General features: G+C 40.5%; 1 protein-coding gene across 1 annotated transcript; it reads left to right on the top strand.

Annotated features, from left to right (window-relative positions):
* Window positions 1–11,068: 11,068 nt before the first annotated feature.
* LOC311153062 (general transcription factor IIE subunit 1-like) lies at window positions 11,069–14,542 on the top strand (the record flags this gene model as incomplete). Its single annotated transcript, XM_084204614.1, has 4 exons — window positions 11,069–11,516; window positions 12,801–13,002; window positions 13,528–13,754; window positions 14,148–14,542. 4 exons carry the CDS (start codon window positions 11,069–11,071, stop codon window positions 14,540–14,542), a joined length of 1,272 nt encoding a protein of 423 aa, XP_084060740.1.
* Between the last annotated feature and the right edge of the window lie 646 nt (window positions 14,543–15,188).

The following is a 15,188-nucleotide window of genomic DNA, read 5'->3' as shown; positions in this document are numbered from 1 at the left end:
TTTGAAGGTGGGGAAAGGAAGCCAAGTCAGATTACACCATTGTCTGCAATTGAAGTTAAGAAAGAAAGGTTGTTTAGAGAGTAGTAGCAGCACCCTAATGTCCGAGGAAGCAGATAAGGTAGGAGGCAGTAATTTTATCTGTACCACTGGCTGCATTGCTGGGACTAGCTTACAGTTCCAACTCCTATGTTTTCTACACAAGAATGCTATTTACCAAATAATTTTAGCAGCTGATAAAGAAACACGGCTTCTGGTTGAAGAAAATGAAGTACTGATATTCTAGGCCTTAAGGCAATGCCTGTAGTAGCACAGCAAGAAGCAGTCAAGGGGGATGTAACACTGACAAATTGAGAGCACACAGAAATCAACGTCCCACTGATTAAACAAGGGCCACTCTAGTTGTACATCTAATTTCTTTTTTAACTGAACCATGCCAGCAGAAGTGTGTTAGCATGATTGTACTACCAAGGTCCATTTTTAATCTCAGCTCTGAATATTGAAATCTATTGAAAGCAGTATTGAATCTATTGAAACCAAATATAACAACACAATTTAAATTAGTGAAAAATGAATGTGTGAAATGTAGCTCCTGGGCCATTTGATACATAAAAGGCAATGGAACCAAGTCAGATGTTGCAGTCTGTACTGCAGAGAGCCCATCACATGTTTCTGAGTGCACACCTCGACCTGCCAGGGGATTGTTCGGATTTATGTGGAATGAAGTTGTGTAACATCCATAATCAAATTACTGCCTAATTTAAAAATCAGTTTACTTGCTTAATTAGTCTTGTCCCACTTTAGCATATGTAGAACAAGGCAGTGTAGACTAGTAACAGTTAAGTAACGTCCCTTGTGCAAGACAATGCACATTTCCACACTTGAAATTGCTTTACAATTGCAAAAGGACAGCTAAATTCCATAGATGTCTGTCCAGAGCCTGAATGCCTATGCTGCTATTGGCTAAAATAAACAAAGCTATTTAAAAGCAAAACCCCCAACAACTGTCTTACTGTGTCTGCCCTAATATACAAAAAGTGATGAATGTAATTGTTTATTCATTTAACCTTCACCTGTCAAGTCTGAAAGTTTTCTCAAGCCGGACAAAAAGTTTAATTTGCTTTTGTTACAGATAGACACACCTATTTTTAATCTCAGTTTACTTCCTTCCCCCTGCTGCTGCTCTAAGGCACAGTGACCATTTCACTGAAGAAATGTTTGCGGCTACTTGCAATGTTGGGGTTTTGTTTAGCTGCCTTTTATTTTACATAGAAAGGCACAATGGCAATGGGTGTGGTTTTTTAATATTAATTTGCTGCACACATAGTTGAGATCCCTCACAAACACAGAGGCAATGGTCTGACTACTTTTTCTTAGGTTTGTTTTTTTCTCAGGTCTAGTAACCAGCCATATCTATTTTTCTCTTCAAGTTTACATAAGAGATTTATGCAGCTTTCCTAACTCTGCTGTGAAAAACAATCAAATTGTTGCAAAAAAGGTGAATATGTGAGCAACAAGAAAAACATACTTAATTTTTGATTATTACTGCATAGCCTAGTTCTAGAAGAATCAGCCTTAGCTTCTAGCACATTTACTGTCTATGTAAGTGCAAAGAGTTAATCCAGTTTACTGTAAACTAGATTAAATAAGGTGTTACAGAAGAGACCAAACTGTTTGGGTGCTGGCATTTAAATGAAAAAAAAAAAAAAACAAACCCAAAAAAACAGCTTGCCAAGTCACTTTTACAATTTCAAGAACCCATGCAGTGAAGCTCCCTACCATTTCAGAGGAAATAAAAATGTCATCTCCCATGTTAAAAAGCAAAATTTTGGCAGTTAATGAGGACAGGAGAAGGCAGGAATTTGAATCTTAATCAAAATCAAGCAGAAGTTCTGGGACACACATGCAAGTGAGTTTGCTTCAATTCAGTTACAAGTCAAGGCTTTGCTTAGAAGCAAAACTCCAGAGCAGGGTCCATAGATGTCCTGGCAAATACCTGCAAGGAAAGCAGCAAGAGTAAATAAAAGGCTTTCACTGGAGTGAGCATGCACGATGGAGAGTGGATGGACAACCAGCAGGTGAGAGCTTCAGGCAAGCTCCACAACTAACAATTAAATACTCCTTCCTCCCAGCACAAGCTTGTGTCCTGCTTTCACATGGCCAGCTCCTTGGGCTACAGGTGCAAGGAGAAAGAAATGCCAAGAAAAAGCTGGATTTCACCTCAGTGGCTGGCAACAGCAGCTTATGGCAAGATCCTGCTTATGGCATGGATCATCAGATGAATTCTTCTGCTTTTGGAGGACCAGCACTGTTAGTGAGAAGGGCACACCCAAGCTCTCTGAGCAGTAAAACCTCTCATCCTTTGGACCAGAAGAACAAGATGAGCCAGGAGTAATCCTCAATCAAAGAACTGGCACAAGCCACAGTTTGCCTTGGGAAGAAAACTGCAGATATTTATGCATTTTGTAAGAAGCTGTCTTTGACAGTTAAGAGAGTCTGAAAACTGAACATACCAGCTGGCCAAAGGCTGTGATCTAGAACCAAGCAGACCATGTGGTTGTTCCCTCCAGCTCTGCCTACCAGTTTTTCAGACCACTGTAACTTGGCAGAATCCAAAATTTTAAAAGTCCTTTGTAACTATGTCTGCTCCCACACAGTTATGTACAGGAGAGGACAATAATTAAAAAGGAGCTAGCCTGTTTACATACCAAGAAGCACTATACTTAGGGCATTTCTGATCTACAGTGAATCAGCTCTGAATTACATTAATTGTATATGAGACAATCTCAGTCTCATCTGCTTTGCAAAGTTTGTTCTCCTAGCTCAAGGGTTACACATGAGCAATAGAAGGATCTCAGTAGTGAGTCTGCCTCTGCTGGAGAGTCACCATTTAAGGTAACTCCAGTCTTTGCTTAATGTTTTGTACTATTAGTCTTTTAAACTTGCTAAGTTTTCACTATTTGGCAGATACACAATGTAGAAAAAAAACACAACAACATGCCTAGGTTTTTTCCTCTTTATATTTCAGTGAAAATGGGTCATCTCTGTAAGAAAGATTTTTTTTGTGTGTTTTTTTATTTGCTTTTGCTACAACTCAGTGCTTGTGATCTAATATTTTTTAGTGAAAAATATTAGATCGTAAGCACTGATTTGTAGCAAAGAGTTGCCATCTTGTTTTTAAAGGGGAACTTTAATTCAGGTACCTGGATTAGACATAGTCTAATGTTTGGATTAGACAGAGTCTTTTCTCAGGCTACACCTACCATCTGAATTGCACCAGTATTATAACCTTTGAGTAGTTACATATCATTTGCATCCGCTTCGTTTCCAAAATGCTACATTTACATTTCTGCAAGAGGTGTACATGCACCATCCCCTGAGAGCTGGAAACAGTTCTCTCAAGACAGCCATATCCAGCTCTATGAAACTTCTGCATGAACCAGGAGGGAAAAAAAAGTTAATGTGACTGGATGGAAAGGAGAAAACAGGGAAGGGGGGAAAAAAAAAGTTAAAGGAGCAGGAGTTAATCACAAAACATCAGAGGAAAGGGAAGTAAAACAGCACAATAAGACAGACAGTAGTGCCAGGCTATAAAGATCTAGGAACTGCAGTGTGCTCCTCTACTGACCCTTCCTTTCCTACCATCTGAATCCCCATCCAAAATGTGCCTCCTCATCTGCAGCAATTGCTGTTACCATATATTTTCAAATTATGGTGAGAGACAGTAGATCTAAATTGATTCTTTAGGAAAAGAATATTGAAATCAAAAATACATATTATCTCAAGCAACTGTTCTTCAGATTTAAAATCAAGATAAGTTGCATTAGAAGCATACTCAGGCTGTGAAGTGGCCAGAAGAATAGAAGCCAGTCATTCCCCCTTCTTTTTGAATCAGATACAGTCTCTATGTGTGATCCCAAAATTCCCTTTGCAGAGATCCCTTGTTTTGCTCACTGCACACGATGGGCTGCATTCCTGTGAAGAATGAGAACAGCATAACAAAGGAGAAAGCTGTTCCAGTTTTCAAGACACCTCTCTTGCAAGAGAAGGGATGATGTTACAGACCAGGCACATCTCAGTACCCACTGGGTCCACTAAACCCCAGCTCTGCCAGGTGCTGCACAGGTTGTGGTGTCTAGCTGGTATCCAGTCTGTGATACCAGGGGTTATATTTTGGAAGTACTGATCACAAAGGCAATTGAGACAGTGGGAGTTATGCTGCAATCATATAAAGTAATGTAAAGTGAATCCTAATTTTTTTACATCTCAGTTGAGTCTCTCAAAACTATCCAGCAGTCTTGATTTCAAACTGTACATCAGAGCTCCGTATGTAACACAGGCACAATATTCCCTTTTCTCATTATCAGGAGGATAAACTAATGCAAAAGTCTAAACTAATGCAAAAGTCTAAACTAATGCAAAAAGCTGTCAAAGAAAGTTGATTTAGTTTGATCCCAGCAAGTCTTCAAGGATCATGGAAGGGAGAGCACCATAGGGAAACTGATGAAAAAAATGCATCACTTCAGTGCAAGGTTTGCTTGGTTCACAAAATAAGCAGGGCTCAGAGCAGCTGAACATAGTCATCCCCATGTTGGCTGAGGCATTGACTTTGTGAAAGGCCAGCACAGAGAAAAAGATTAAGAGCCCTGTAAGCACAGGGCAGCAGGTTACATACATGTACTTAGTATGCTTCTGGGGTTTTCTTATTTTGTAGGGCCTGAGTGTCTGAGCTAGACAGGTCAAGATTTTAGTTGATGAGAATGAAAGACACAGCAGACTGTGGCTTCCATGTGTCTGTGTGAGAAAGAGAGACAATAAAGGAACTTGACACATCCCATTTACTCAAGGTGTGGACCACAACCTCCCACCATGCCATCTGCACCAGCCTCTGCTCTGCCAACGGGTCAAGCATACCACATTTGCTTTGTGAAGATCTTCCCTACACCTTTGCCCTCCAAAGCAGCAACCCACTAATTTTCTCCTCCAACCTCTGATTAGACTCTATATTTATTTCTTCCTCCTGAGACTGCTCTGTTGATTATCTGCCTCCTTCCTATCAAGTAGCCTGCAAATGCAGTGCATGCCCATATCATTTCAGATAAACATCCCAGCCACCCAAACGGGTTTGAAAGGAAGCCAAGTGACTTTGCCTATCCCTGTCTCAAGCTCCCATTTTCAATAATGTCCGTGTTACACAATATCATAACAACATACCAGCACGAATCCTGCTTCCCACAGCCCAGGTGCCAGGGCTACCTGCAGTCTGAAACACCTTCTCTAATTTTTTTAAATAAATACCACACTTTTTTTTTTCTTTTTTCTTTTTTTTTTTTTTGGCTTGGCTGTGAGTGTGCAGAGCTGAGCCAGCACCTCTGTCTGCTACATGGGGGTTAGCTGTCCTTGCCAGAGGAGTTGTCAGCCACAGCATGACAGGTGACAGCCGTTTCCTGTTTCTGAAAGCAGTGGTACCAGCCACACCATCCCTGTCCTTAATTTAGAAAGCTGTTTTGTTGTCATCTGGTTCTACACTTCCACATGCAGGCTGAGGGCTGTAGCAGGAATAACAGCACTGAGGTTACACGACACTTTCCCTGTTCAAACCACTGGGCAAGGAAATCCACAGGAATTGTTCATTGTAAACATTTCCCACAGACTAAACACAACAGGTAGCAGCAAGCAGTGTTGCTCCCCTGCATTTTCTGCTGTAACATGACAACAAAGGAGCATGCTCAAGAACCACTATATGGAATGAGGTAGAGCTCTTCAATGTTACCCTGTGGACATTCTATATTTGCAGCTGAAGATTCATGCCAAATACACTTCTCAGCTCTGAGTATCTGCCAAGTGGATTCTTATAAATGGGGAAACAGAAAAAAAAAGCAATAGCAGAATTTTTCTCAGCATACAGGATGAAACCAATTTCTGCTACTATAAATTACAAAGCAAGACCAGAGCTAATATCAAGGATTTTTTTATAGTCACCTCTTCTTGCCGTTTCTAAAAAACAGTCTCAAACCTTTAAAGTTTTTGAATCTAAATTCCTGGTTACAATGGTTAAAATATGAGGGTTTTTTTTGCTCTGGTATCCACCAGTTCTCAGAGGCACTACCTTCTGCAGTGACATTTACAGATGCCAGTCCCACAATCTGTCCTATGCAGACAAACACCCACACCTTGAGTCCTCAGTGGACCCACATGCCTGGCAAGTCAGAGAGTCAGAAATGCAGCAACAAACAGCAGTAACAAAAGCACAATACATGCTGCAACACGTACAGTGGAGCTGTAAGTCACGTCACTACAAAACACCAGCCTCCACTGTGCAGATGTAAAAAAAAGTTCTGAAAGAGGCACAGATTTGAGATGAAATGTGATGACTGCAATCCTAATAGAATTCAGTGTTTTAACCCTGTACTGTACAATGTCCAGCACCCTTATTTCAACATTGTTTTTAAACAGAGATATCTAATCCATAAAATAGTATCTATAACTTTGTCTTCTAGAAAGGTACAGTGAAAAACTGCTCTTTCTTTCCTTTTGAAGACATAAACCACCTAAAAGGATTAATAAGTAAAAATATGGGAACTAGTAACCATTCCAGTTTTTCCTTTAAGATATTAAAATTTCCAGTTTGGTTTTGTTCTGAAAGCTTCTAAACAAGTTATGTAAATTAGCTATCCTAAGTACCTGGTTCACAACAACAACAAAAGGAGCTAATGATTATGTTACTTTTAGTCTTCTAAAGTTATGCTAATGAAAACCCTAATCAAAGATTGCAGTCACATTTTCAGTCCTTGCCTGTTGTAGGTGGATTTCATGGAGCAATAAGATTTATAGCTTCATCATGACACAACACATATTAGGCTGAACTCACTCAGTTGCTAATGAAATGTGATTTGGGGACTCTTGCACCAGCTGGGTGATGATGATTAGGCCTTATCACAGATAGGTCTAGGAAAAGGCTGGGAAATACTTAAGCTTGTTTTGCAGTAGCCTTGAGCTCTTAGGAAAGGAGCAATTTCTCTACAACATAAGCCTGAAGTTTTCTGCCCATACAAGAGAGGTAATGATAAAGTTTTTAATTGATTTGCAAGTGATAGGGTTATATGAAGTCTGGCAAAATCCTATCAAATCTTTCTGGTTTAGTGCCTTTTATATTGTGAGATGGGTACTTTGTCTTCTCAGACAGCTCAAAAAAAATTTAATTAAGCAACTGGCTTCAGAGAAACCTTGCGAAACTTGCTCTATATGATGCCTCTTCACTTGAAATTCTGCTTTTAATAGTTGCCTGCTGGCACAACAAGCAACTCTGCATAGGTTTCCCACAGCAAAAAGAGGATCCTAAATGTAGTTTCTGATTATGGGAATGGCTCCATATAAACTATAAGCAGCTGGGCCACTCAAACATCTAAGTTATTGAATAATTTTTAAAAAAATGTTTTAAGAAGACAGCTCCTACCCTCATAAAAATAAAGACTTTAAAAGCAGAGGAAGTTCAAAGTTAAACTATGACTTCTAGACTATCTTGTCCATACATGCTGTCAGCTGGGGAAAAAAAAGGGAGGGAAGAATCTATGTGAGTAGTAGAATACCTGTCTCCTTAACACAGACTGTAGCTCAGCTGTAGAGCAGAATTCAGTTTAAAGTCCTTCTGGCTTCAGAGGGCTACACACTTCCCACTCCTTTCCTTGGTAAGGATGGTCTCCAGCTCCTCTCAAAAGAGAACTGCTGCCTGTCAACTGAAAACTACATAATAACTTTTTAAAATCAGTAGTTTTCATGAACTGTGAGATTTTGAATTGGGTGATTAAATGATTCAGAGGTTTTTCAGAGTGGATTGGAGAAATAAAACTTCAAATATAGCAGAGCACAGTAGAAAAAGCTTCCCCCTGTTTTTATTTTAAGTAATTTTTATTGTAAAATACATCCAAAGTTCATTCTTTTATAGCCTAAAGGAAGATTTCTTGAGGGGGTTGTTTTTTCCATTAATGTCTTTTATTCAGGTCAAACTCAGTCATTTTTGTAAAAGAAAGCCATTTCCTTTTCTATTGAACCAAAGGCTTGTATATTTAAAATTCCCCTGCAAATGGACAGTGAGTTCTATGGATTTGTTTTTGAAAAGAGCTGCTCACTTGTATTCCAGAATAAGTTCATAATATTTAAACTATGTGTTTAAGTATGACAGAGGGCAAGGTTAGGCTCTTTGGTATGAGTGTGGTGAGGTTTCCTGGTGATTGTGGGTGATTCTGATTTTCTGTGTGTTTGGTTGTTGTTTTTTTTTTTTTAATGCCTATTTTACATGGATGTAAGACTGTACCTGACAAGCTTTCAGCATCAAAGTGCTCAGAAACACTTCAGAGTAGTGCTTGCTTTAGAGATGCAGGTATGCAGTGCCAGTCTGAGCTAAGGAGTCATCCAGAGAATTGCTAGGTCAGCAAACCTCCTGCTTACAGTTCAGGTCCTACTTCTTCCCTAATGATGTTACCTACTTATCACACTCCCTTTGAAATAATTTTATTCTGCAAAGAAAAAAGAGTCATGAGAGCTGTATCTAATACAAGTCCTTTAAGTATGGGCATTCTGCTGACATACCAGCCAAGAACTAGATGAAGAAACAGTTTTGTTCTTTTTGTTTAATACTTCCACAATCAAACTACAGGTCATACAATACAAACCCACAGAGAGGACACCCCAGCCCTTTCTGAGATGTATCCCAGACCAATGCATGTGAGCAGTAACACTCCCACTACAGATGCTGGGGCTGCCCTTGGGGCTCCTCAGCAGCGCTGGGCTGGGTTACAGAATTCCATGGTGGCTGCTTTCCTTTGGGCCTGTACTGAAGACTACAGTGCCTCCATGCTGTGGACTCTGCCCAGTGTGGAAGGACAAGGCTCAGTGCTCTCCAGAGCACTTCCCTGAGGAAACTCAAAGCCATGCTACTCTTCTCTGGAACTGGCTGAGGACATTGTCTATCCTTTCCTTACTGCTAACTATAAAGCACTGCACAGGAAAAAAAAAAGCTCAAAGATAGGCCAGGAAGAGGAAGAAAAAGAAGCATAAGTTAGCATATTTTTCTGTGGATTTAATTTGTTAAGCCTCTTTTGAGGGTGAGGGTAAAGAAGAAGTGAAAGAGTAATACAAAAAGAACAACTTTTTTAAAGTGCTTATTCATGAAGGCTTTTGTCAAAAAGCACAGAAATGCTGCACTTAGGCTGAGAAAGGTTGTCAAGGAACAGACTGATGTTTCCAAAGCTTCACTCCTTACTGTTGTTAACTTTAACTCTTGGAACAGAATAATTTAGGTTAGGAGGAGGATCTGGAGGCCATCTGGTCCCTTTCTCATGGCAAAAGTACTCTCAAAGCCAAGTCAGTCTGCTCTGGCTCTTGTCCTGTTGGAGTGCAGAGACTCAACCTCTTTCCTGGACAGCCCATTCCAATGTTCCCTCACTTTTCCTGTAGGAAATTTAAGTCAGTGTGGTGCACCATCTTCAGGGTTTCCAGACTCAGACCAGCAGGTTTCTATTGTCTTTGTTTTCCATAAGGTGCACTCTGTGAAGTGGAAATTTAATTACAGCCCAAGTACTAGGCTAGTGCAAGTGGTTCTGTTTGTTTAACTAGGATTTCTGATAAAGGCTCCCTGGAAGCTCTGATAGCAATATGCAGTTACCTGGGCTGGAGCTTTACCACCCTCTGCAGTGGGTGCCAGGGCTGGATGTAGTGTGCTATCCTCTACCCTCCCACCTCCTCACCCAGTGGCTACACCGGCACCCTGGCTGGGCATTGCATGGCTCCCTGCAAAACCATCTGGCTAGAGGCAGCAGTGGCAAATACTACTGTAGGATTTTAACATGCCTCAAAAAAGGGAATTGCCATTTGGCTTTGCTGAAACACATCCTAATTTCTTTTTTCTTCTCCCTCCTTACAAATGAGAAACTGTTAGAACAGTTGGACTGATTAAAATTAGTTACATTCTCATTAATGAGATTAGGAATATGGCCTGAAGTCCTACTTCTAGATGAGAAGAGCACTGAGGGATAAAATGTGCTATCCCAAATACCTTGTGCTGAGGGCCAGATAACTTGGAGCATCCTGTGCCCCAGCTTTGCAAAATCTTTGTCTGATCACAGCAGTGTCACTGACATGTTTTATGAAAAATCCTTTCCTTAGGATTTCTTCTCCTGAAAAGCTGAAAGGCCTCAGGAATGAAATGTAAACAATGATTATCTGCTGCTGTGGAATGCAACAGGTGGATCTGTGATTGGTCTCATGTAGCGGTTTCTAATTAATGGCCAATCACAGTCCAGCTGTCCAGACTGTCTCGGTTGGTCACAAGCCTTTGTTATTCATTCCTTTTCTACTCTTAGCCAGCCTTCTGATGAAATCCTTCTATTCTTTTAGTATAGTTTTAATTTAATATATATAATAAAATAATAAATCAAGCCTTCTGAAACATGGAGTCAACATTCTTGTCTCTTCCCTCCTCCTGGGACCCCTGTGAACACCATCACACAGCAGCCAACAGAAATATCACAAAGAGCATGTGAACAGGTGTTCAAATGTCTCTTGTGGCTTTGCAAGGCAGATAGAGTTTCAATTAAGATTTCTTGTCCTGAGCTTTATTTTTGACGGTTTTACTTTTACTTCTGCTCTCACCTGGCTGGCTGTGAATGCAAACAGGCAGATGTAGACATGCAAGTTAAATGTGCTGTCTTCTGGGAGGATTATGAACTTTCTGTAACACATTTTCCTAGATACCTTCTTTTTACACATCTTTTACAAAAAGAGGATTTTTACACAAGAGGATATAAATATTTCAGGGGTAAGTATTGCACTTCAAGATTAGATAATTTCTGATACCTATTAATACCTTCCCCATCTCCAATGCAGGTTAAGGATTTTACATTCCTCTATTTAGTGAACAACCTTGCAGAAGTGAAGCGCAGCACAGCAAATGACACGTTTTACACCTGCCTGTGTAAGGCAGGTGTAAAACCCCTTTAAGAAGGGTTTGCTGCAGCTCACCTCCCTTCTTTTGTTGTACAGTACTTCTCCACTGGCAGCGGCTCAGCTCCTGATGGAGGAGCACAACGTTCCCAGCAAGGTGCCGGCAGCCCTGAAGCGCCTGGCCAAATGCATAGTGCGTGGTTTCTATGGTGTGGAGTGCTCCCTGGCCCTGGATCTGCTGATCCACTACCCCTGTGTGAAAGAGGAGGATTTGTTACAGCTGCTCAAGTACGAGCGAAAGCAACTGCGCACCGCCCTCAACGCGCTCAAGGCAGACAAGCTGGTGAAGCTGCGGACGCGAGTTGAAACGGGGCCTAATGGCAAGAGCACGAGACACAATTACTACTACATCAACTACAAGGTGCTGGTGGATGTGGTAAAGTACAAACTGGATCATGTGCGCCGGAAAATAGAAGCAGATGAGCGGGATTCAACAACCAGACCCTCTTTTAAATGCCCATCTTGCTTTAGCACGTACACGGACCTTGAAGTCAATCAACTCTTTGATGCATTCACAGGTGTGTTACTTATATTGCTTATTTGCCGTTATCGTAAAGAATAACCCTGAAAGCACAAAACTGTTTCCTAAGTGAACTTTGCAATAAAAGCACGTTTGTTAGAATGTGCTTCTTGTTTGCTGGTGGACAAGGGCCAGCATTGGAATAGGGGATGCTGGGAGGTGAGGGTAAGAGAAATGCTGCTGCCTCTGTAGAACATGCCAAAAAAGGAAGGTTAATCTTGAATGTACAAGCTGGGGTTGAGAATCAGATTCCAGGCCTCAGCTTTGCTTTGAACCTGGTTGAGTAATCTTAACTCATCCATGTCTTGTGAGTCTCACTTCCTCATATGGAAATATGAACACAGTACTGTCTTTACTCTGTTTTGAATCTCTTAGTTAATCCATTTGTGTGGTCAGTCCTTCTGACTGATGTGTTGGACAAGATGGGTAAAACCGTTTGCAGTCACCTACTGTAATAAGCGTCTTGCAGCTCAGTGGCACCACAGCAGAGCTGTTCTCCTGGGCTGGGAAGTTCAGGCTCCTCACAGGTCAACATGACACATCTGCAGCAGAAGTGGTGTCAGAGCTTGTGGATTTTTCTTCTCTAAAAACAAAATAACTAAAAAGAGTATTATTTCAAAATGAGTCAGTAAGGCATCATGTGCAATACATTACTCAGAGCACAGTTACTGTGCTGACATCTGGGTCATGGAATCTGCAAAGGATTCCAGAGCCAAGCAGAATGAGCCTTATATATGACTAACCTGAAATGCCAACAGTGAAATTTGTGTTCTGCCACTTGGCAAAATCATCCCTTTCTTCCTAAATGGAGGGGCTCTGTCAAGTTACTGAAATGCAAACATTGAAGCTGGTGATATATTTTCACAGAATAAGCTTGAGGTTTTGTTTGTTTTCCTGAATATGTAAACATGGGGTTCTAGCATATGCCTTGACTCTGACTCTGGAACAACTAAAACCAGATGCTACTTATGCTTGAAAATGTCTTCTGTTACATTAAGAACTGAGAAGATGAGACTGGAAAAGAAAAAAAATAATCTGATGATAGCACATGTCTATCCAGCCTAAATTTCTCTCCCAAGATATTTCTCACTTGCATAACAAGTGTATAATACTGGTCTGTCTCAAGTTTGCCTGTAGAGTCGCGTTCCGCTAGTTAATGTGAACAAATGGATAAAGCCAGAATGCCTGGACAGATGTCCAGGCTGCAGGCTGCTTAACAACATCCTGCTGATCTTTTTGCATTCTATGATCATGAGAATTTCCACTTTGGAAAATGTTACAGAAACTTTTCGCTGCACTTACTGCAACACTGAGGTAGAGGAAGATGGCTCAGCATTTCCGAAGCACGACGCTCGAATGCTGCTGGCGAAGTTCAACGAGCAGATCGAGCCCGTCTTTGTGCTGCTGCGTGAGACCGAAGATATTGAGCTGCCCTATGACTTGCTGGAGCCTCAGCCAACAGAAATACCAGAATTATCAGAAAGGTATGAACATCACCCTAGAACTCCTGATCAATACAAATTCCCCCAACAACTTACCAGTTGTAAAATCTTTGAAATACTGAACTTGCAGCCTACGTACTCCATTCTCCTTTGTTCAGTACAGTCAGCTGTTTAATGAAGAAGTCTGTAATATCTAAGGCATCCTAAATTATTGCTATACCTTTTTAATTTTTTGATGCATTTTTAAAAGTAATTTATTCCCCAGATTACTCCTTCAGCTAATGTTCATAGCCCTTCCTATAGAAAGTAGTATTTCTGTATCAGTGTGCTTCATCCAGAGATGCACTTCTGAGGAGATTTTGCAAAAATCAATGGTTCAGAACCACTTGCTTCTGAGAGGTAAAAGGGATGGTAAATTATTAGAGCACTTCTTAAAGCTAGTCTGTTGACAAAACATGTTTTTGGAGTTGCCTGTTTGTGATTTTGTTCAGTTTTTTTTTTAATGGGAACTGGGGGTGGGGGTTCTTGCCTGAATAATACTTCTTCAAAATGTGACATGTCATTCAGCTTTGATCCAAAGTTGGGCTCAAGCATGCTGGAATCCTGCAGCCGCCCTGAAAAATGGGCATGCAGAAGTTCTGCTTTTGGCCTTACATACACCCAAAACTTAACTATTGATGTCCAAGACTCAAAGCAAGAGAAGAAAAGAAGAGAAAAAGCAACTGAAAAGCAACCTATCTGGCTGTCACACAGCACTGTGGAAGGACCAGCAACAGCCATCAACAATAGTGTTGGTAAGTTTAGTGAATTCTCCAATTAATTCTGCAGCCTTAGTGTAAATACAACTTTCCCACTGAAAACGTAGCGAGCTTGGTTTAGAAGATACTGTTTCAATTCTGTGTTAGTGGTTATTATCAGACCTTAGTTTCCAAAATCTAGTTTTAAGACTGATTGAGGTTATATTCCTAAAGTCAAAGATCAGGTGTGTCCTATAACTTCTGGCTTTAGCCATGCAGTAATTTTAGTGATAATTTTAACAGCTGAAAGCTCCCAGAAATGTCTGTATTTTCAAGAGAATTCTAGTGTGGGTAAAAAAAGATCCAGAAGAGAAAAAAATCATCTATGTAGGATGCCTATGTGGTAGCTGTAAACTCTTGATCCCTCTAACACTTAGTGTTGTGTATTAGGAGTAAATGCTTCTGAAGAAACTGAAGAAAATATTAAAGAAACTGTCACTGATAATGACATCATCAAGATTCTTCTAATCCATGAATCCAAGTCATCATCTAGCACAGACCAGGTTCCTATTGTCAAAAGCAAACAACATGGATCACACAGTGATAGCAGTGAGTTTGAAGAGGATGCCAAGCACCCAAGACGAGCAGCAATGAAAGTAGCAGGCAGCAACTTTGAACAAGAGGAGGAACAGGAAATTCTGGGTCCTATTTTAATGGTAGCTGGCCAGCCCTATTCTTATGGCCAAGTTAGTGAAAACCCAGAGCTTGTGTCTCTCATGACAAATGAAGAGAGGGACACTTATATAAAAGTAGGACAAGAAATATTCCAGTCTGTCTTTGAGTAACTACTACTGTAGGAATATCCAACCTTGTATAGAATAGATGGAAGGCTTCTGACTTATGTTCTTCAACGTTTACCACTGAAGGGTTTTGTTTGAACTTGCTCTTAAGCAAGATTGTAATCCTGTAGTAGGTAACTTCAGTTCAAATATTATCATTGCAGCCACAGCAAGTGTTGTTTGTTGTTGTAATGCTTAGACTTTGTGGATGATGTAATTAGTTTTGGAGCATGAATAATTTCAGAATACATTTGGATGTGATTAAAATAACATTTGAAAAGCAGTGATGCAATCTATAATAAGAAATAAATTATTCCACCTCTCTCTCAGAAGTAACAGTTACTTCCAGTAGTGAAAATGAGTCCAAATCCAGTATGAGCTGGTTTCATTCCATATGTGCGTTCCACTGGTTTGTTAGGTCGCTCACTGTACAACACTAAAGGACAGGTGTCACACAGCAACCTCCTTAGAAGGGAAGAGCTGTTACTAAATTGCATTAGCAATAGACTAGAAGCAACTCTGGCCTCTGAACTTTCATCCTCAGAATAATTTTTCCAATTCTTCATACTCACTATACAGAACTGTCTTGAATGGTGAACTGTGCAAGGGGCACTTGACAGTAAAGTGTAGCGTTTCATTTTGGTGTAGATCA

This window comes from Fringilla coelebs, assembly GCF_963513975.1.
Source record: "Fringilla coelebs genome assembly, chromosome: 4".
NCBI lineage: Eukaryota > Metazoa > Chordata > Aves > Passeriformes > Fringillidae > Fringilla > Fringilla coelebs.
This window is presented reverse-complemented; position numbering and strand designations above follow the sequence as displayed.